Source organism: Nyctereutes procyonoides, unplaced genomic scaffold, assembly GCF_905146905.1.
Source record: "Nyctereutes procyonoides isolate TBG_1078 unplaced genomic scaffold, NYPRO_anot_genome, whole genome shotgun sequence".
NCBI classification, from domain to species: Eukaryota; Metazoa; Chordata; class Mammalia; order Carnivora; family Canidae; genus Nyctereutes; species Nyctereutes procyonoides.
The window spans coordinates 12021926-12042968 of NW_026575041.1; the positions used below are offsets into that span (position 1 = coordinate 12021926).

General features: G+C 37.4%; 1 protein-coding gene across 11 annotated transcripts in view; it reads right to left on the reverse strand.

Moving 5' to 3' along the window:
• Window positions 1-21043, reverse strand: part of DLG2 (discs large MAGUK scaffold protein 2) — an 885772-nt gene that overhangs the window by 565726 nt on the left and 299003 nt on the right. For all 11 annotated transcript variants that reach the window (XM_055320441.1, XM_055320437.1, XM_055320439.1 and 8 more), the window contains exon 4: window positions 15239-15363. In XM_055320441.1, coding sequence (XP_055176416.1) covers window positions 15239-15363 — 125 coding nt within the window. The remainder of the gene's footprint in view (window positions 1-15238; window positions 15364-21043) is intronic.

Below are 21043 nucleotides of genomic sequence, written 5' to 3' on the forward strand. Positions count from 1 at the left end.
CTTTATATATTCTGGATACAAATTCCTTATCAAATGAATTACTGCAAATATTCTTCCCATTTTGTGTGTGTGTGTGTGTGTGTGTGTGTGTGTTTAATTTTCTTGATGATACTCTGGTTTTTTCTTCTTCTTCTTCTACTTCTTTTTTTTTTTTTGATGATACTTTTTGAAGCACAAATTTTTCATCTTGATGAAATCCAATTTATCTGTTTTTCTTTTGTTGTCATATTAAGAAACCACTGCCTACCTTTTGCGGTTGAGAGGGGCAAGATGGTGGAAGAGTAGGGGTCCTCAACTCACCTGGCCCCACAAACTTACCTAGATAACTTTCAAAATATCCTGAACACCTACGAATTTGAACTGAGATTTAAAAAGCAAATAGCTGGAATGCTACAGAGAGAAGATTTTTCACTTCTAACAAGGTAGAAAGGTGAACAATAAAAAGAGAATAAAATGGGGGAGGGGAACCATGAGTAGCATGGCTAAAGTGGAGCATGGAAAGCCTCTGGGGCAGGAAAGCCCAGCCCTGGAGAAGCGGGAACTTTAAAAATCCATGCCAGAGTTTTCTAGGAAGGAAAAGTGCTCAGCAGGGAAATCGGGCAGAATCGCAGGAGGGCAGTGAGGCCTCAAGATTTCTGGGGTCACTATAAGAGGAGGGGTGCCAGGGAGAAAACTCACTGCAAATTGCTGATATCAATAAAGGGCTGGAGCCTGCAGGCCTTGGGGCATTTGGGAGAAGCCAGTCGGTTATGTGGGCTGGCTATGGAGCTGCCTTTACCCTAGAGGCTGGCAATGAACAGAGGTGGCTGTCCTCTGTTAGTTTGGGAAAGGCAGTCCGTGGGAGGGCGAGTCCAGAGGCACAGGGCCCCAGATCCCAGGGCACCCAAGCGAACAAAGCCGGTGATCCTTCATTCCCCCCGGGAAAGGTGGAAGTGGGAGGGCACAGGACAGTGAGGACTCTCCTGCCACTGGGTGCCCCCAAGTTGTGCAGATCAGTGCACCCTCGCTGCCTCCAGGAGCATCTAGGTCAGTGAGGACGGGGAGAATGTGGTTAGTTACTCCCTGGGAGTTGATTCCAGAGCTGGAAATCTGGCCACCGCCATTGTTGTTTTTCCTCCTTGTTTCACCTTGTGCCTGGGAGGGGCAGGGCCACCAGGGAACAAGGGCCTCATGGGGTAAAAAGCTCACCCTAAGTGGCACCCAGCAGGGGGTGGGGCATCTCCCCTGGGTACACACACCGGAGAATCGGCACAGCAGGCCCCTCCCCCAGAAGACCAGCTGGAAGAACAGGGGAAGAGCACGTTTACTGACCAAGCAGCACCGGAAAGCTCCAGGACTGAGGGAAAATAGTATATAGAACTAGAGGGTCCTTTTTTTTCTTTTCTCTTTTTTACTTTTTCCATTAGAACTCCTTTTTATATCAGAATAAAGATTTCCAATATTTTTTCTCTTTTCCCACCTTAACTACAATATTTTACCAACTCTTCATTCTTAAGTTTTTTCCTTTTTGACTTTCATATTTCTACAATTACATGTCTTATACATATTTTTCACTTCTGGATTCCCTTCAATGTATTCAATTTAATTATGGTAGATATACGAGATATGGATATTTGTTTTTGATTTTTGTTTTTTCTGCCTCATTTTGTTTTACAACGGTGGGATATAGTACCTTCTAAAACACTACCAATATGTACCCAGAACCAAGTGGAATACCATGTTGGTTCATTCTGTGAGATTATATTCTCTCTTCCTTCCCATTCTGCCTCCCTATTTTATCTTGTTTATTTTTGTGGCCAGTGTTGGGGCTTTATATAAGAATTGCTGGTTTATATAAATTTGGGATTGAGCATCTTCTAACATACAGAACAAAATACACTCAGAACCAAGAGGATCACCTTCCAGGGCCCCTCAGGTAGACCACGTTCTCTCTTCTCAACCATTTCCTCACCACCACGATACCCCCTTTTTTCTCTTTTCCTTATTTTTTTCTTTTTTCTTCTTTGTTTTTGGTTTTTGGCCTTTTATTTTTAGTACTTTGTTTTAAAATTTGTTTTTCACTATAGTGGTGCTCTTGTATTATTTCGTTCTGTTCTTCTTTTTTCTTATTTTCTGGTCTCTGACCTCTTCAGAATCATCTAGGGTGTATTTTACTTAGGTTGTGGTTGATATTTTTGACTCAGCCCTCTCATACAGCCACTCTGCACTGGGCAAAGTGACTAGAAGGAAGAATTTACCACAAAAGAATTAACTGGAAACAATACTCTCTGCCATAGAGTTACAGAACTTGGATTTAAATATGACATCAGAAACTCAATTCAGAAGTACAATTATAAAGCTACTGGAGGCTTTGGAAAAAAGCATACTCTACAGACTCCATTACTGCAGAATTTAGATCTAATCAGGTCAAAATTAAGAATATTTTAACAGATATGCAATACAAACTGGATGCTCTAACTGCTGGTGTTAATGAGGTGGAAGAGTGAATGAGTGACATAGAAAACAAGTTGATGCAAAGGAAGGATGCTGAAAAAAAAAGAGAAAATCAGTTAAGATCCCACAAGGAAAGGCTTAGGGAAATAAATGATAGCTGGAGAAGGAAGAATATACATCTAATTGGCATTCCACAAGAAGCTGAGAGAGAGAGAGAGAGAGAACCACAAGGTATATTTGAACAAATCATAGCTGAGAACTTCCCTAATCTGGGGAAGGAAACAGGGATTTAGATCAAACAGATAGAGAAATTAATAAATGGCATCCAAAACCTTGACATTTAATAGTGAAACTTGCAAATTTCAAAGACAAAGAGAAAATTCTTAAATCAGCATGAGACAAGAGATTCTTAACTTATATGGGGAGAAATATCAGATTAACAGCAGACTTCTCCACAGAGACCTGGTAGGCCAGAAAGGGCTGGCAGGATATATTCAGGATACTAAATGAGAAAATATGCAGCCAAGAATACTTTATCCAGCAACGTTGTCATTAGAATAGAAGGAAAGATAAAGAGTTTCCAGGATAGGAAGAAACTGAAAGATATGTGACCACCAAACCGGCTCTGCAAGAAATATTAAGGGGGGCCCTGTAAAAGAAACAGGGAGCCCAAAGAAAAAATCCACAGAAACAGAGACTGAATAGGTAATATGATGACACTAAATTCATATCTTTAAATAGTTACTGTGAACATGAATGGGGAAAATGATCCCATCAAAAGATGCAGGGTATCAGACTAAATAAAAGAGCAAGACCCATCTATATGCTGTCTACAAGAGACTCATTTTAGACGTAAGGACACCTGCAGCCTGAAAATGAAGGGATGGAGAACCATGTGCCATTCATATGGTCCTCAAAAGAAAGCTGGGGTAGTGATCCTCATATCAGATAAATTAAATTTTCTAGTAACTACTGTAGTAAGAAATGAAGAAGAACATTATATCATACTTGGAGGGTCTATCCAAAAACAAGACCTAACAATTATGAGTATTTATGCCTCTAATGTGGGAGCTGCCAAGTATATCAATTAATAACCAAAGTAAATAGATGCTTAGATAATAATAAACTAATAGTAGGAAACTTCAACACAGCACTTTCTGCAAATGACAGGTATTCTAAGTAGAACATCAACAAAGAAACAAGGGCCTTAAAGAATACATGGGACCAAACAGATTTCACAGATATATACAGAACTTTCTTCCTTTTTTTTTTTTTAAGATTTATTTATTTACTCATGAGAGACATAGACTGAGAGAGAGAGAGAGAGAGGCAGAGACAGGCAGAGGGAGAAGCAGTCTCCTCGCAGGGAGCCCAATGGGACTCAATTCCAGATCCTGGGATCATGACCTGAGCCGAAGGCAGGTGCAGAACTGCTGAGTCACCCAGGCATCCCTATACAGAACTTTCCATCCAAACACAACTGAATACACATTCTTCTCAAGTGCACATGGAACTTTCTCCAGAATAGACCACATTCTGGGTCACAAATCAGGTCTCAACCAATACCAAAAGATTGGGATTATCCCCTGCATATTTTCAGACCACAGGCTTTGAAACTAGAACTCAATCACAAGAAGAAATTTGGAAGAAACTCAAACACATGGAGGTTAAAGAGCATCCTGCTAAAAGATGAATGGGTCAACCAGGAAATTAGAGGAAAATTAAAAAGATTCATGGAAACTAATGAAAATGAAGATACAACCATTCAAAATATTTGGGACAGGGATCCCTGGGTGGCTCAGAGGTTTAGAGCCTGCCTTCAGCCCAGGGTGTGATTCTGGAGATGTGGGATGTGGGTCCCATATCAGGGTCCCTGCATGGAGCCTGCTTCTCCCTCTTCCTGTGTCTCTGCCTCTCTCTCTCTCTCTCTGTCTCTTGTGAAGGGATAAATAAAATCTTAAAAAAAATATTTGGGATATAGCAAAAGCAGTCCTAAGAGGGAAATACATTGCAATAAAATCCTCCCTCAAAAAATGGAAACAACTCAAATACACAAGCTAACCTTGTACCTAAAGGAATTTGAGAAAGAACAGCAAGTAAAACCTACACCAAACAGAAGAAGAGAGATAGTAAAGATTGAGCAGAACTCAATGAAATAGAGAGCAGAAGAACTGTAGAACAAATCAACAAAACCAGGAGTTGGTTCTTTGAAAGAATTAATAAGATAGATAAACCCCTAGGCAGCTTTATTAAAAGAAAAGAGCAAAGATTCAAATTAATAAAATCATGAATGAAAGAGGAGAGATCACAACCAATACCAAGGAAATACAAATGATTTTAAAAATGTATTATGAGCAGCTATCTAGAAGAAATGCATGCATTTCTGGAAAACCACAAATTACCAAAGCTGAAACAGGAAGAAATAGAAAACCTGAGCAGGCTATTGAAACAATGAGGAAATTGAAGCAATCATCAAAAACCTCCTAAGACACCAAAGTCTAGGGCCAGATGGCTTCCCAGGGGAATTCTATCAAACGGTTAAAAAAGAAATAATACCTATTCTACTAAAGCTGTTTCGAAGGATAGAAAGGGAGAGAATACTTCCAAACACATTTTATGAGACCAGCATTACCTTGATTCCAAAACGAGACTAAGATCCTACCAAAAAGGAGAATTATAGACCAATATCCCTGATGAACACGGGTGCAAAAATTCTCACCAAGATACTAGCCAATAGTATCCAAAGTACATTAAGAAGATTATTCATCATGACCAAGTGGGATTTATACCCTGGATGCAAGGGTGGTCCAACAGTCATAAGACAAGCAACGTGATAGATCACATCAACAAGAGAAAAAAAATAAGAACCACATGATCTCCTCAATTGCAGAGAAAGTATTTGATAAAATACAATATCCATTCCTTTTTTTTTTTTACAGCATCCATTCCTGATTAAAACTCTTCAAAGTGTAGGGATAGAGGGATCATTCCTGAATATCTTAAAAGCCATTTATGAAAAGCCCATAGCAAATATCATTCTCAATGGAGAAAAACTGAGAGCCTTTCCCCTAAGATCAGGAACATGATAGGGATGCCTACTCACACCACTGCTATTCAACACAGTACTATAAGTCCTAGCCTCAGCAATCAGGCAACAAAAGGAAATAAAAGACATTCAAGTTGGCAAAGAAGAAGTCAAACTCTCCCTCTTTGTAGATGACATGATACTGTATAGAAAACCCAAAAGACTCGACCCCAAGATTGCTAGAACTCATACAGCAATTCAGCAGTGTGACAGGACAGAGAATCAATGCACAGAAATCAGCATTTCTATACACTAACAATGAGACTGAAGAAAGAGAAATTAAGGAATCAATCCCATTTACAACTGCACCCAAAACCATAAGATCCCTAGGAATAAACCTAACCAAATAAGTAAAGGATCTATACCCTAAAAACTACAGAACACTTCTGAAAGAAATTGAGGAAGACACAAAGAGATGGAAAACTATTCCATGTTCATGGATTGGAAGAATAAATATTATGAAAATGTCTATGCTACCCAGGGCAACTTACATGTCTAATGGAATCCCTATCAAAATACCATGGACTTCCATCACAGAGTTGGAACAAATAATCTTAAAATTTGTATGGAATCAGAAAAGACCCCAAATAGCCATAGGAATATTGAAAAAGAAAAACAATGCTGGAGCATCACAATGCTGGATTTCAAGCTGTATTACAAAGCTGCGATCATCAAGACAGTGTGGCACTGGTACAGAAACAGACACATAGATCAAGGGGTACTCAAGAATAGAGTACCCAGAAATGGGCCCTCAACTCTATGGTTAACTAATATTCGACAATGCAGGAAAGAATACTCACTAGAAAAAGGACAGTTTCTTCAATAAATGATGTTGGGGAAATTGGACAGCTACATGCAGAAGAATGAAACTAGACCATTATCTTACACCATACACAAAGATAAAATAGTTGAAAGATCTAAATGTGAGAGAAGAATCCATCAAAATCCTAGAGGAGAATACAGGGAACCTTTTTTCAACTTGGCCACAGTAACTTCTTGCAAGATACATCTATGAAGGCAAGAGAAACAAAAGCAAAAATGAATTATTGGGATTTCATCAAGATATATATGTGTATATGTGTACACACACACACACATATATATGTGTGTGTGTATATATATTTACACGCAATGTAATAATACTCAGCCATCAGAAAGGACAAATACCCACCATTTTCTTCGATGTAGATGTAATTGGACGGTATTATGCTGAGTGAAATAGTCAACTGGAGAAGGACAATCATCATATGGTTTCACTCATATGGGGAATTTAAGAAATAGTGAAAGGGATTATAAGGGAAAGGAGGGGAACTTAGTGGGAAAAATTAGAGTGGGAGACAAACCATGATAGACTCCTAACTCTGGGAAATGAACAAAGGGTTCTGGAGGGGAGGTGGGGGGTGTGGGGTAACTGGGTAACAGGCACTGAGGAGGGTACTTGATGGGATGAGCACTGTGTGTTATACTATATGTTGGCAAATCGAACTTAAATAAAAATTAATGTAAAAAAAGAGAAACCACTGCCTAATTCAAAGGTCACTCATAAGGATTTACTCCTGTGATCCACATAGAGTTAATTTTTGTGTGTGGTAGGAGGTAGGGGTCCAACTTAATTGTTTTGCATGTAGATATCTAGAAGTCTTGGTATAGTTTGTTACAAAAAAAAAAAAAGGGTGGGAGAGGCATGTGTGCCATAAAGTTATTTTGTTAAACCAATTGAAAGGTTTATCTTTTAAGATTATATAATACTTGACCAAAATAGGAAAATTGTTGGACATGCCTTTCTAGTTATGAAAGACTCTACACAGGTATCTGGTATCCTACCAGTTTTAGGTAGCTAAAATTATTCTTCTTGTTTAGAAATGTTCCTGTGTTGCAGACTTACCATTACCAGTCACCATGGTACCACTTGCTAAATGATATTTTTCTTGTCCAAAAGATTGTCAGCCCATTCAGGGCTGATAATATTGATAGAGCAAATTAAAAGACACAGGGATATTCCATCTCCCTTTCATTCTTGTAGGTAGACATGAAAGAAAATAATCCATAAGAAAGTCCACTGAGATCCCACCCCCACCATATTTCTAAGTTGGCACTGGTATCATTTGCACTAAGGATATCTCTCTTATGAAGATGTTGTTCAGGGTAATAGTTGGATTTATGTCCTGCTTTACTCTCAAATCAATAATGAAAGAAAAGTTCACTTGGTTTTGAAGACACTGAGAGTCTCTGTCTGAAAAATGTAGCATTATGTTTATTTTATGCAATAATCCGTTAGGTTATGATGGAAATTGATAGGTTGGACTTGGTGACTCATAAGGTTTTAATTTGCAATCATCCGAACTGGAAAGTTCAATGTGGACAGGTAATCTAAAAATTTAGCAATCTCCTATGCAGTTTACTTACTGAAAATCTATTTCCTTAAATAATCTGAAAGTGGGTCTTGGGTATAAGTGATGCTTGGAAGTTGCTCTTTTTCTTCTGCCTGGTGCTTTTATTTGCCCACAAAATATTAAGTTTATGTTTTTCTTTTCTATTTCCAAGTTATATATTGTCTTCAGCTCCTGATGATCATTTTTTTTCTTTTCCTTCCTTTTCTTCCTTTTCTTTCCTTTCCTCTCTCTCTTTCTCCTTATTTTCTTATTTAAAAGTCACCAGTGTTTAACAATGAGTCAATGGATATTTATTAATGAAAAACATCAGAGAGTGAGTTACCAAATGACAGACAAAAAAAAAATGCTGTGGTTTATACATGGGAGTTGTATTCTTGAAACACTGATCCTTGACCTCTCAAATTTGATCAATATTTTCAAATCTCAGTATGGTCAATATTATTCTTACTTGAAATCAACATGTATGTTGTCTTGGATTTCATAAGGACAAAGCCAACCTTAACCATAAACAGACACAGAAGGAACAAATGAAGCAATGGATTTAAAGTAAACTTGTTTTTTTTTTCTCTTCATCTTGTCTAGGAATAGAAATTATTGTGCTGAGGGCTGAGAGATTAAATTGTGTCACTTGTCAGGAAATTGGCAAGCAGCCATCTTTTTTGCCTGCTACATGCTGCTTTTGTGCTGTGGATGGGTTTAATAAATGCACTGTTGTGTAAAATGTCATTGCTGCATCGCCAAACGGAGGCTGTCATGTGACAGTTCTTCCTCAGAATGACAGATCAATATTGGTCTGTAGCAATCCAGGGACTTGAAGCCACACAAAGGGCATTTTTATGGTTCAGAAACAAAAGTAGAAATAAAAATCATTCTCCAAAGCATGGAGATATATCTATTTTGCTCTGGAAGAAAACCTAATGTTCTTTCTAAAATGTTCTTAAAGATAGGTAATGTTATCACATTTTAATGACTACTTCCAGAAGAAAAAATACAAATAGCTGGTAACATTTTTGGAAAGTTCAATCTTACTGTTAACTGTCAAATAAATGCAAAGTAAAGCAAGGAAATACGTCAGTTTTTACCTTGGTAAACAGCCCAAAATTACATATGTATAAGCACATGTGATACTGACAACATACTATAAAATAGGCCTTCTCCAACATTGCTCGTAGAAATAAAATTTAGTACAAACTTTCTTTGGAGGAAATTTAGCAATATGTGTCAAAACTCTAACGTGTTCATACTTTTTGGTCCTGAAATTCTACGACTAGAAATATATTCTAAGGAAATTATGAAAAATATTTAAAATGCTAAGAAACTGAAGATAAACTCTTAACAATGTGAATAGTAAATATATTATTAAGCAATAATTAAAATAGCTGTAGAGGTTTTTAAAAATTATCTAGGCAAAGGTTTATGAAGTAAGGTTGTGTGGAGTTAAGCAAATACTAACTGTACAGAACATGATCTAAACAAAATTTTTAAAAATAGTGAAAAAAAACAGAAATAAATGCACAAAACATGTTAACAGTGGTTGACTCCATGTAGTATAAAAATGAATGTGCTGTGTTTAAAATTTTTTTCCTACTCTTCTGCATTATATATAAATATATATCACATAAAGGCAATTATTATTTCCCTAAACACACATACATAATAAGTTATATTTAAAAAAGAAGTTATATGGGGGAAAAGATCACTGTCCAAAGAAATTCATCTAAACCACTATGTGTTTTCTTGCATGGCCTCTTAACTCAGCCCTCATTCCTTATTTTCCCTATAGCTCTGGCTTACTCTCTCACTCTAGCTCAGACTCACATCTCCAGCCATCAGATGAAACAGATCTCTGCTGTCTCTCCCCTTGGGGCACTAGTTTCTTCCCTGTTTCTGACCTTGGTCCCTCCCTTGCTTCTCATTGTGCTTTTTGCCTCTTGTCTCCAAGTGTGAAAAGGGCCTGAGATGAGCTGTGAGGTCTGCTCATTGTTTCTGAAGTTCAGAGGCCTGTAATTGGCAAACCACTCTGCAGCCCAGACATAAGGGAGTTTCAGAATCAGAATTCCATAGTGTTCATATTCATTTTTTATTGTTGGGTGATAAATTACCACAAATTTTAAAGTTCAAAACAACATACATTTATTATCTCAGAGTTCTAATGTGTCAGGAGTTTGAATACAGCTTAGTAGAATCCTTCAGTCTGGATCCCACAAGATTGCAATCAGGGTGTCATGATTTGCTTTGTTTGCTTGCTTTCTCAGCTGGATATCATTTCTTTCAGGATCATGGGTTCGTCTTCTAGGCTCATGGGGCTATTGTCAGAATTTAGCTATATCACGGACATCTTCCATCTTACTGGCATAGGCTGGGGACCATTCTCAGCTCCTAGAAGCTGCCCTCAAGTACTTGCCCCATGGCCCCCTCTACAGATCTCATAACATGGAAGTTTGCTCTGTCTGGGCCAGCAGGACAATCTCTTGGCTTTTCAAGTACTCACTGGATTAGGTGAGGTTGACACAATATAATCACTTTTGATTAACTCAGTCAACTGATTAGGGACCTTAATTATATTTGTGAAATCTCTTCCGCCAAATAAAACAATATTATCATGAAAGTACTATTCCATCATATTCACAGGTTCTGCCCACACTCAAGGGGAAGAAATCATACAGGCTGTGGTTCATTGGAGGTTATTTTAGATTTCTACCATAAGTGTCCTTTCCTGGCAGTCACAGACTTGTGACAAGTTCAGCATGCTGTTAAATGGCTGGCCTGGCAGAATGAGCTGTGTTGAGGGCCTTGAATTTTGCATAGCTCCTTCGCGCTCACTATTTCATTTAATCTTTAACGTAGCTTCCTGAGCTCTATGCTCCTATCTCCAATTTAACCAGTCAGAAAACTGGAACACAGAGAGCCTAAAAAAGAATCCCAAAGTCACACAGCTAGAAATCAGAACTTGAAATCCAGATCCCCTTACTCCAAATAGTATGTTCTTTCTCTTATATCTCTCATCTGGGGCAACTCCTGAGACCTGAGCTCATTTTGGGGTCTAATCTCAGGGAGAGAATCACCTCGCATTTCATCTGTGTCTTAAGCCTTCACACTCACTTTATACTGAGTGTGATTGAGCTCGCACAGGAAGACTTTTGACAATGAACTTAGAATTCCTAGAATGGTGTATTTATTAGTGTTCTATTGCTCCTTAGAAAATCGCCACAAATTTGCAGCTTAAAACAACACCCACTTATTAGCTCACTGTTTACACAGATCAGAAGTCTGGTGCAGCATGGCTATAATCTCTGCTTAGGTTCTAACAGACTGAAATCCCCGTCAGCTGAGCAACAGTCTCATCTGGAGGTTAGGGTCTTCTTCGAAGCTCACATCGGTGTGGCAGGACTCAGCTCCTTGCAGATGTAAGAGAAAAGTTTCTGCTTCCTTGTTAGCTGTCTGCTTCTCATCCTTTCTCACATGGAGGCCTTTCTCACATTCTCACATGACCTCCTCCCGCTGTCTTCAAACCAGTAACAGAGTGTCAAGTAGTACTTCACACATTTTGAATTTCCGACTTCTGCCACCAGCCAGAGAAAGCATTCCACTTTTAAAATTCATGATTAGATCATGTTCACTTGAATACTCTCCCCTATCTTAAGGTCAACTGGGTATTACAACATAACATAGCATAACCACAGGTGTGATATCTCACGGTAGACACAGGTTCTATGGATTACGATGTGGACTCCTGAGGAGTGGCATTTTTAGAATGCTGCCTACTGTAGTGCGTCTTCAAGTGTCTCCCTGCTCCCCACCAGCATAATATAGAAAGCAATGACATGGACATTGTAGTGAGACTACCTGGGTTCGAATTCTAGCTCTAACATTTCTTAGTCATACAAGCTTGTGCAAATTATTCAACCTCTAATGCTTTGATTTTTTCTTTTCCTTTTTCTCAAAAAATATTTATTTATTCATTTATTTATTTATTTATTTATTTATTTATTTATTTATTTATTTATTTATTTATTTATTTATTTTAGAGAGAGAGAGATGGGGAGGACAGAAGGAGAGGGAGAGAGAGAACCTCAAGCAGACTCCCTGGTGAATGCAGAGCTGGATGCTGGGCTCAATCCCACCACTTGAGATCATGACCTGAGCTGAAATCAAGAGTCAGATGCTTAACTGACTGAGTCACCCAGGCACCTCAGTACCTAGGTTTTTTAATCTGAAAAATGGGAATAATAAAATTGTGGGTGTCATTGAGTTGTTGAATAAATGAATTAATGTGCCAGGAAAAGTACTTGGCACATTGAACCACTATGTTGGCCTCTGCTATTATTATTGTTGATCTGATTATAATATATCCACTCTTGTAGAATCCAAATTTCTATTCCTTCAAGAGCAGACCCATCACCGCACTTTCCTGGGCTTCAGCTTCTCTGTAAACTTTAGTGTTATTTGATTTTCAACAATATAATTTCTAGTGGAAATTTATAGTGGAAAAGACACTATATAGTGGAATTTATAGTGGAAAAGACATACTTAAAAATTTTAAGAGTCTCTAACACACGAAAGAACAAAGAATTTTTTAAGTAAAACATAACCATGCTTAGTTTGTGAGCTTATTTTTTTTTAAGTGAAGGAAACAGCAGAGTTAGTTGATTACATTATAAACTCAAGAACAGAAATATAGAACCTGTGTTAGAACCATACCTATTTCTAAATGGCCTTTAATTCCATGTTATAAGCAGGAGAAAAAGGGCTATGGACATAAAAGAACAGGAACCTTAGGGAAAGACAGGGTAGCTGAAAGGAGGCTGAAAGAAAGATGGAAGGGACAAGTAGAAAGAGCAAGAGGAAAGACCACTGAGAGTAGGAGGGCAGTTAGGGAAAAGGGGGAGATATTGCTAATATTTACTGAGTATCTAATATACACTGACTTAGCTGGGGACATAAGTTTTCTCACTGAATCCTCAGAACAACTCAGTGGAGTTGATATTAGTGTCATCATTTTATGGAGGAGAAAACAGGGACTAAAAGAGTGTAACTTTCCAAGACCAATTATATTAGTATACAGAGATTAGAACCTATATCCTTCCAGAGCTCATTGTGCTGTGCTGCTCCCCTGTCCAAAGCACTAATGGGGAGATAGAAAGTACTCCTCACAGCTCGTTGGCCTATCTTTGAACAGTGCCCCTGCCACAGTGAGAAAGGACTTCTTGGGTGGGCTTGTGTGTTAGTCCCTTTCCCTTTAGGAGTTTTTAGGCAAAGACCACATGATACAGAAGATTCTACTGTTGAACAAGAGTTTAGAGAGTACACAAGTGATATTCAGGATTAATTCTTGGGTGTATTCAAAGCTAGCTGGGTGATCTTCTTAGTCTTTAAGCCTTAATTTCATGGGTTAATATTATGGTCAAATAACAGTATCTACCTCATATGGATATTGTGAGTATATAGAAGACTGTATGTGTTTATGTCATCTTTATTTCTATCTACGTATCTTAGCACAATGCCCTACAGACATAAAAAGCTCAATAAACTTTAGCTAGTATTATGTTTATTCTCTTTATAACTACTGGATGCTCCTTGTAGCAGAACTCCTTTTACCTCGGTAGGCATGATACTGCCACCCATATTTGCAAAGCAAACAATGGTGTCACTGCCACTTTTCATTCTTAACTGTAGGGTAAGCATGTTTAACATAAAGGCTATTCTATCCCAAACTTGGGGCGGGAATTTGGCTAAGAGAGAGAAGTTCTCCTAGTTCTAGGCAGAGTGGTATGAGGTTGTGGTTGTGGACCATTGATTGCAGAGCAATCTTCCAACTACTATTTCTAAACTTTTCAAAGTTTAGAAAAGCTTCTCCAGCCATCAGTATTAGCAAACCCAGTCACCAAGATGACTCATAAGAATTACATAGTATCTGTTTCAAACTGTTCACTCTGTAGCATGTGTATTTCCTTACTCAGAAATTAATCTCACCAATTTAGTTTGAAAATTCTTTTGTTAAAAACCATGTGTTTCCTGTGGGAGTGTCATTCATATTTTTCATGTTGGTGGGAGACTCAGATGCCCCTGAAAAAAAAAATCTGTGATTCTCTTCCACAAGCTGTTCTAAGTAATCACTGCGTCGGAACAAGTAGATAGGGAACACAAGTGTTCTTGGCTTTTTTTATAAGAAAAACAGTAAACTAGCTTACTCATGTTTAATGAGAAAACAGACTAAGGAACGGCTACAAAGCTAACATTTGCAATGCTTAATTCACAGTCCCCACTGTGGCTCTATGTAAGCTAGTCATTCTTACCTACAGGACTTTGCTTGTGCTACCCACCCTTTTCTTACTCATTAATTTACCCTCCTACCTCATCTCCTTTAATTAATTAATTAACTAATTAATTCAAAAACTCATTCATTCAGCAAGAATTTATTGATGCACTTCTATATATAACTTCTTGGCCAAATGGGATTCACAGTGTAGTGGAAGTACTAAAATAACACTGGGACATGCTTTTCTCCCCACGCAAATCTCTTCTAATTGTTCCAATCTACAATGCCTTTTAGCTAGTGCTTTGATCTCTGATAGAATTTTATATTATTTACTAATCATCCAATGTGTGTGACCCTTAGTTACCCAAATAATCTTCAGTTCTTTAAAGAGTGGAGGCCCTGGTTCTAGCAGCCACTACTGTATGCTGAGCAGTATCTGCTCTGCTCCATCTACCTACTTAACCTCACATTGTGGTCCTCATCAAAGTCAAATTGGTTTCTCTCTTCATTGGGATAATTTGTTCTTTCTCCCCCTGTGTCCTTATTCAGATTTATGGGGTTAGTGGAATCTTAGTTATTTTTTAAGACCCAGTATAGAATCTTCCTATGGAATAGTTTTAATACTCTCTGTTCAAACTCCTGCAGAAAGCTCTTACAAGTGGTTGCTGAATCTATGACTACACACAGTATCTATACCATTGCCTTATTTGTTAATACTACTTACAGCATAGTGTTTTTGAAACATGTTATTATTTGCTCACCAGCTCTGAGTATTCTTCCTTCTAGCCAGAATGAAGGCCTCATGGAACAAAAGATTTATCTGCATACTCTCCTTACAGAGCCAGGCTGAATGTTGAATATAGTGCTCATCAACAAACAGAAATTAAATACTAGTTGAATTTTAGTGAGTAATAAGAAATCTGCAAAGTCATTATCGAAAGCTTGCTTTGACAGCCATTTCTTTCAAGTACAGAGCCTTGTAAAATTATTATTCTCCAAAGGTATAAACATGTCTTATTGATGTGGCAGATTTACTTTCCAAATAATTCTAACGTTTCAGAGCTTTACCTGAGTCTGCCATCCTCTGCTGCAGCACCACCCGGTATAATCTTCGTAATAAATATGCCAGGATCATCTCCAATGTGAGGATTATCTGTTCCTCCAGCAATACTGAATCCCAGGCCAGAATTCCCCTGGAGAGACAATACGTAGACATTAAATGATATGGCTGTCACCTAAACCTAGTTCCCCTTGCACTACCCGTTATCATCTTACCACTCCAATGGATATCAGGTGATAACAGTCTTCTAATGCAAAGCTATAAAGTGCACTGTCAGCAGACAAAGGAAGGTCAGAAAAAACACTCAAGTTCGTTTCTGCATTGCAAGAATTTAAGGGGCCTTACGTTTTTGCTTATTCCAAGGGCCTTATATTTTGGCATTTAGGGAAAGTATTTTTTTATACAGCAATTAAAATGATCATTACAAAGTAGGAAATAAAAGCTTACAAATTGTGTTATATGCAAAAATATTAATGTCAATTGTGAAAATTATATATGAAAAAGAATGGAAGGAAACCAGCTATGTGGAAATTGATTTAGTAGAGTAGTGAAATTTGGCTGTTTTATTTCCAGTATTGTTATACATCAAATAAATGAGTCTTTATGTAACAAGAAGCTTTGACTTCAGAAGGCAGGTCTCCTTTCTAGAGTTAATGAATGTGAGATATTTTTTAGCAATAAACAGATTTTAATTTGCAATAGATATAGACAAGGAATGTATTACTACTGCAGCATGTAAATTTGATAGTTTATATTCTAATAAAGCTTTCATACTTACTCATGTAAATTATAGTAATTGACATCCAATGTACATATAACCTTCTAAAATCTGTATTAAGACATACTTAAAAGTCTTCCCCAAATTCACAAGCCATCTTACTTAACATATTTATTATTTACATATTTTTATCTATATCTCCCTTGCTACATTAGGTTTCCATATTATGTTTGGATGTTTTTTTCTAATTCACATTATATTTTAAGCCATATCCATATACCTAGGTACTGTTTATAATTATCCATTTTAAATTGCTAATAATATTTCATCAAGGTCACATACTATCATTTATTTAACTAGTTCTCTATCACTGGATATTTGATTTCACTAAAACCAAGATAGCTTACTAAATTTAAAACTACCTGATTAAGTTCTGCTCTTGGATAAAAAGAGATGAGGATGAAAAATTTAGTAGTTAATCCAGAAAAATTAATTAAGATAGTCAATTAGTCAGAAAAGTTCAATGTCAAGATAAAATCAGCTGTAACTTGACAGTTATATCACTACAAATGTCAAGGTTATGTTTGGCAATATTTATTGGCTAAATAATAAGAATTCCAGAAGGATGATTTTGCAATCATACATTTATGTTGAAGGGTTGAAATTAATAATTCAACCATAACAACTAAAATCCCATGTCTTTATACTTCTGACATTTCTCTAGTTCTGTTTTTCTTTGGAAAAATCCAATGCTCATTGAACAGAAACAATACTCAGTAGCAGTCATGTAATCATAAATATATTTTATACTTGTTAAACATCAGCTCTGTGCTTGGCACTGGACTAGTTTCTGGGACTATAGCAGTGAATATATCAGTTTATAAGGCACAGGAAGAGGAAGTGCAGAATGTAGGAGTGGCCAACAGAGGAAGGAAGCACAAGGACTTTTCCTGAAGGTGAAAAACAGTTAGTTACTTTTAAGGGGGTCAGGATGGAACCTGGGGAGGAAACAGAACATTCCAGGCAAAGGAAGAACATATGTAAAATCCCTGAGATGGTAAAGGGTTTGCCCGGTCCAGGACACAGACAAGGCTTGAATGAAGAAAGCAAAATGAACTGGATGTGATAAGAATTTACCACAAGTGCAGGTGAAGCTATTCTTGGTTTTAAGTATCTCGACACCAGATGACTCTAACAGTATTATTTGAGTATCTATTATGTGTAAGGCTACAGGGAAGCTAAGGCTACAGGGAATAAGACTAGATGATTTCTCCCTTTGTGGAATCCAAGAAAGAGCAGAAAAGGCAGTGATAGTCTGGCATCTGATAATCAATACATTTTTACTGTAATATCAACTACATTGTCATGTATATAGTTATCAGGATAGCATGTTAGGTGACTTGTGAGGCAGTTTCTGTAAGATCTAGAGGTTTTGGAAGGAAAGATGAGCATCTTCATTGTAATTTCGGTCTAGTTCCAAGAACATCAATTGGAGTATATTGGTCTTACTAGAATTGGCACCTCGGATATAATCATTTCTTGAGTAAGGGGGTAGAGAAAGAGGAGAGCACAGATTGGGAGATATGCAAATACTTTCTTCTGAAAATATCAATATTTTTGGAGAAGGCACTGAAAATTTTGCCATTTGAGAAACATATTCACTACCTAGCTCCTAACCTTCATTTCTAGCTTTACATTTTCACCTGCAGAAATACTCAACTGAGCTGCTGGCTCTTTCCTGTACAGTTCACCTCATGATTTGTCTCTTGGCCTTTATTCATGCTGTTTTCTCTGCCAGAAACATTCTATCTCCCCTTTGCCAGCCCAATTCTTCCCATTATCCAAGATAAGGCTCAGAAGGCACATGCTACAGAAAATATTAAATAATTACTCCAACTCCACTTCTCTGGGTAATTTAGTCTCCTTTTAAATCTTTAAGGAGTTTTGTGTTTATCTATGCCATGCACTGCATTATTTTGAGTTTATATATTTATGAGTCTATCTTTCCTTCAAACTAAGGAAACTGTGTAGTATTCATCTTTGTTTCTTGGTGCTTTCTCTGGCATATAGTATTGTTCAGTAAATAAATGATGAGTAAATGAACAAACAAACTTACTGAGAATATTCAAGATCTAAAGGGAAGATGCAAAAAGGACACAGTAAAAGTCCACAATGTGTTAAAAAATATAATACACAAGTAGAAGCCTTTTTGTTCTTTGTGGCTACGAGAATAAAAATGGAAAGCCTAAGTACCCAAACTGTGGCTTAGGAAAAGGATGAATGAGATAAAACTGTCCAAAATGGGGATAGGCTGCTCTGGAGGACCCTTTACTCAGAGAACAGCTGCTTAGTTGCTGGACATGAGGGATCCAGGCATTTATTGAGAGGTCAAACTGGACAATTTTAAAGGATTCTTCTGGATCTTTGGCTTGATTTGTAGGAGAACTACCCTTTGCCAACAAAGAAAGAGAAATGCTTTAGTGGTGGAAGTAGATCACTACTACATTTTTAAAACTCATTTTGTGAATCAATAGATCTTTGACCTAATAGGTTTAAGGACAATCTAGCAACTACAACTGTTTTTAGAATTGACTCTAATATGGAGAATATGGTGGCCTTGGCATCTCCTAATATACGTTTCCCTGCCCTCAAATCTACTCTGAGGAAAAGAATGAGTATATAAGAAAATCTATAATGAAAAGTGGTAGGTAGAGGCAGAGTGTAACTGGATGTGTGCTTCCAGTCTTAAGGATTTCCAAAACCAAATTTTATGTTTCAGTTAAAACCAGTCTGCCAGCTGGGCCTGGCCAGCCACCATGGTTCTTTAGAGGATATTCATGTGACTTCAGCTAAGGAAATTATTTAAAGCGTTTTCCTGTCTCTCCTTATTGTTCTCACCCAGCCGTCCCTTTCAGGCCTTTGCTACCAGCCAGGAGCATTCAGCGGAGAGAGGGACAGATAACAAGCAGCAGTGAAATTACTGCCTGCTGTTCTCCATGGCTGAATCACGCCAGTCCCCTGACAATCATCCCAGAGCCAGCCAGCTGCATGGGCAGACCCCAGAACCTTTGTGTTCTGAGCAGCTCTCTCCATGTGAATAGGTAGACCCCTGGCTGACACTCTTAGATCCTGAGAATTGTGGCTAATTAACCGAGTGTTGATACTTGACTCAGTCAATGGCAACTGTGAGTTGCCACGCTAGTGAGGGCAGCCCCTGCAGAGGGCTCTGGGTGGGCTGCATTCCCTTGCAGTTGGGCAGATTCCATGACTGATGAACGTGTCTGGCATGAACCATTCTTTTTCCTTGCTCCTAATCCTCCATATTTGCTGATTCTCCCCCAAAAGCACAAGTCTGCTGCCTAGCCAAATGGTACTTCCTCTTTCATGTTAGTACATGAAAATCTTAATTAGTACACTCCATCTCTTCTCAGAAAGTAACCAACAATTTAACTGATGGTTTATAAATATAAATACAATATCCTCAGAAAAGTTCCTCTTTCAAAGTTTTTCTAAAGTTAAAATTATTTCCATTATGGGGTTATAAAAAAGAAGAAAAAAAAATAAAATGATATAATCATATGCATTTATGGAATTTCAAAAAATATTTTATTTATTTATTTATTTATTTATTTATTTATTTATTTATTTATTTATGAGAGAAAGAGAGGGAGAGTATGAGCCAGAGCTCAAGGAGGGGGAAGGGCAGGAAGAGAGGAAGAGAAGGAGAAGCAGACTCCCCAGGAGTATGGATCCCAATGTGGGGCTCAACAGCAGGACCTGAGATCATGACCTGAGCCAAAGTCAAGTGTTAGATGCTTAACCCACTGAAACACCCAGGCACCCCTATAGAATTTTCTATTTACAAAGAATTTCTTTGATTTTTTTAGAAGTTCTTATTTTATTTTATTATTTTTTAAAGATTTTATTTATTGGATCCCTGGGTGGCTCAGCGGTTTAGCCTTACCTTCAGCGCAGGGTGTAATCCTGGAGTCTCCGGATCGAGCCCCACATCAGGCTCCCTGCATGGAGCCTGCTTCTCCCTCTGCCTGTGTCTCTGCCTCTCTCTCTCTCTCTCTCTCTCTCTCTCTCTCTCTTTCTCTCTGTCTTTCATGAATAGATAAATAAAAATCTTAAAAAAATTAAGATTTTATTTATTTATTTATTCATGAGAGACACAGAGATCGAAAGAGAGAGGCAGGGACACAGACAGAGGGAGAAGCAGGCTCCATGCAGGCAGCCCCCATGTGGGACTCGATCCCAGGACTCCAGGATCATGCCCTAAGCTGAAGGCAGACACTTAACCACCGAGCCACCCAGGTGTCCCAGAAGTTCTTGTTTTAAAGTATTGTTTAATCTGGGAATTAAATTCTAGGAATTTATCTTAAAGAAATAATCAGAGATATGTACAAAGATTTATATTCAAAGCTTCATCCCAGTATTAAGTTTTTAATATTAAAAACAAAACAAAACAATGAACAATAACAACTGGGAACAAACATCCAAATGATGGAGAAATGGCTAAAAATGCTGTCATACATCTATCTGAGTGTGGGACTATTTCAAAGCCATTAAAATTGTACTGACAATGACAGCAGGAAATCCTCAATTTATAAATGTGAGAGGGAAAAAAAAGTATCCAGAATTTTAATTATAGTATGATCACCACTGAAAATATTAAAAGCAAATGACATGTTTTTAACAAGAAAATCATTAATTAATAATTAGTAATAGTAAAAATATTTAATAATTCAAACTAAGAGGGAGAGTATTTAAAAATTAGAAAGTTCTTAATAAAACTCAAAAAATACCAAAATACTAAAAATTCCCTCAAGGGAACTAACATATGTTGTGTATTTATTCTGAGCTAAACACTGACCTAAGTGTTTTATAATCCTCCATTCAGTAGACACTATTTCTTCCATTTTATTTATTTATTTTTTCTTTTTTTCTTCTGTTTTATATATTAAAAAGCAAACAACAAACAAATGGAAAACCCTGAGGCTGAAAAGAGTGAAGTAACATCCAAACACAGAAAATAAGCAAATAGTGGATTTCAGATTCAAATCAAATTTGTTAGGCTCCAAATATCATTTTC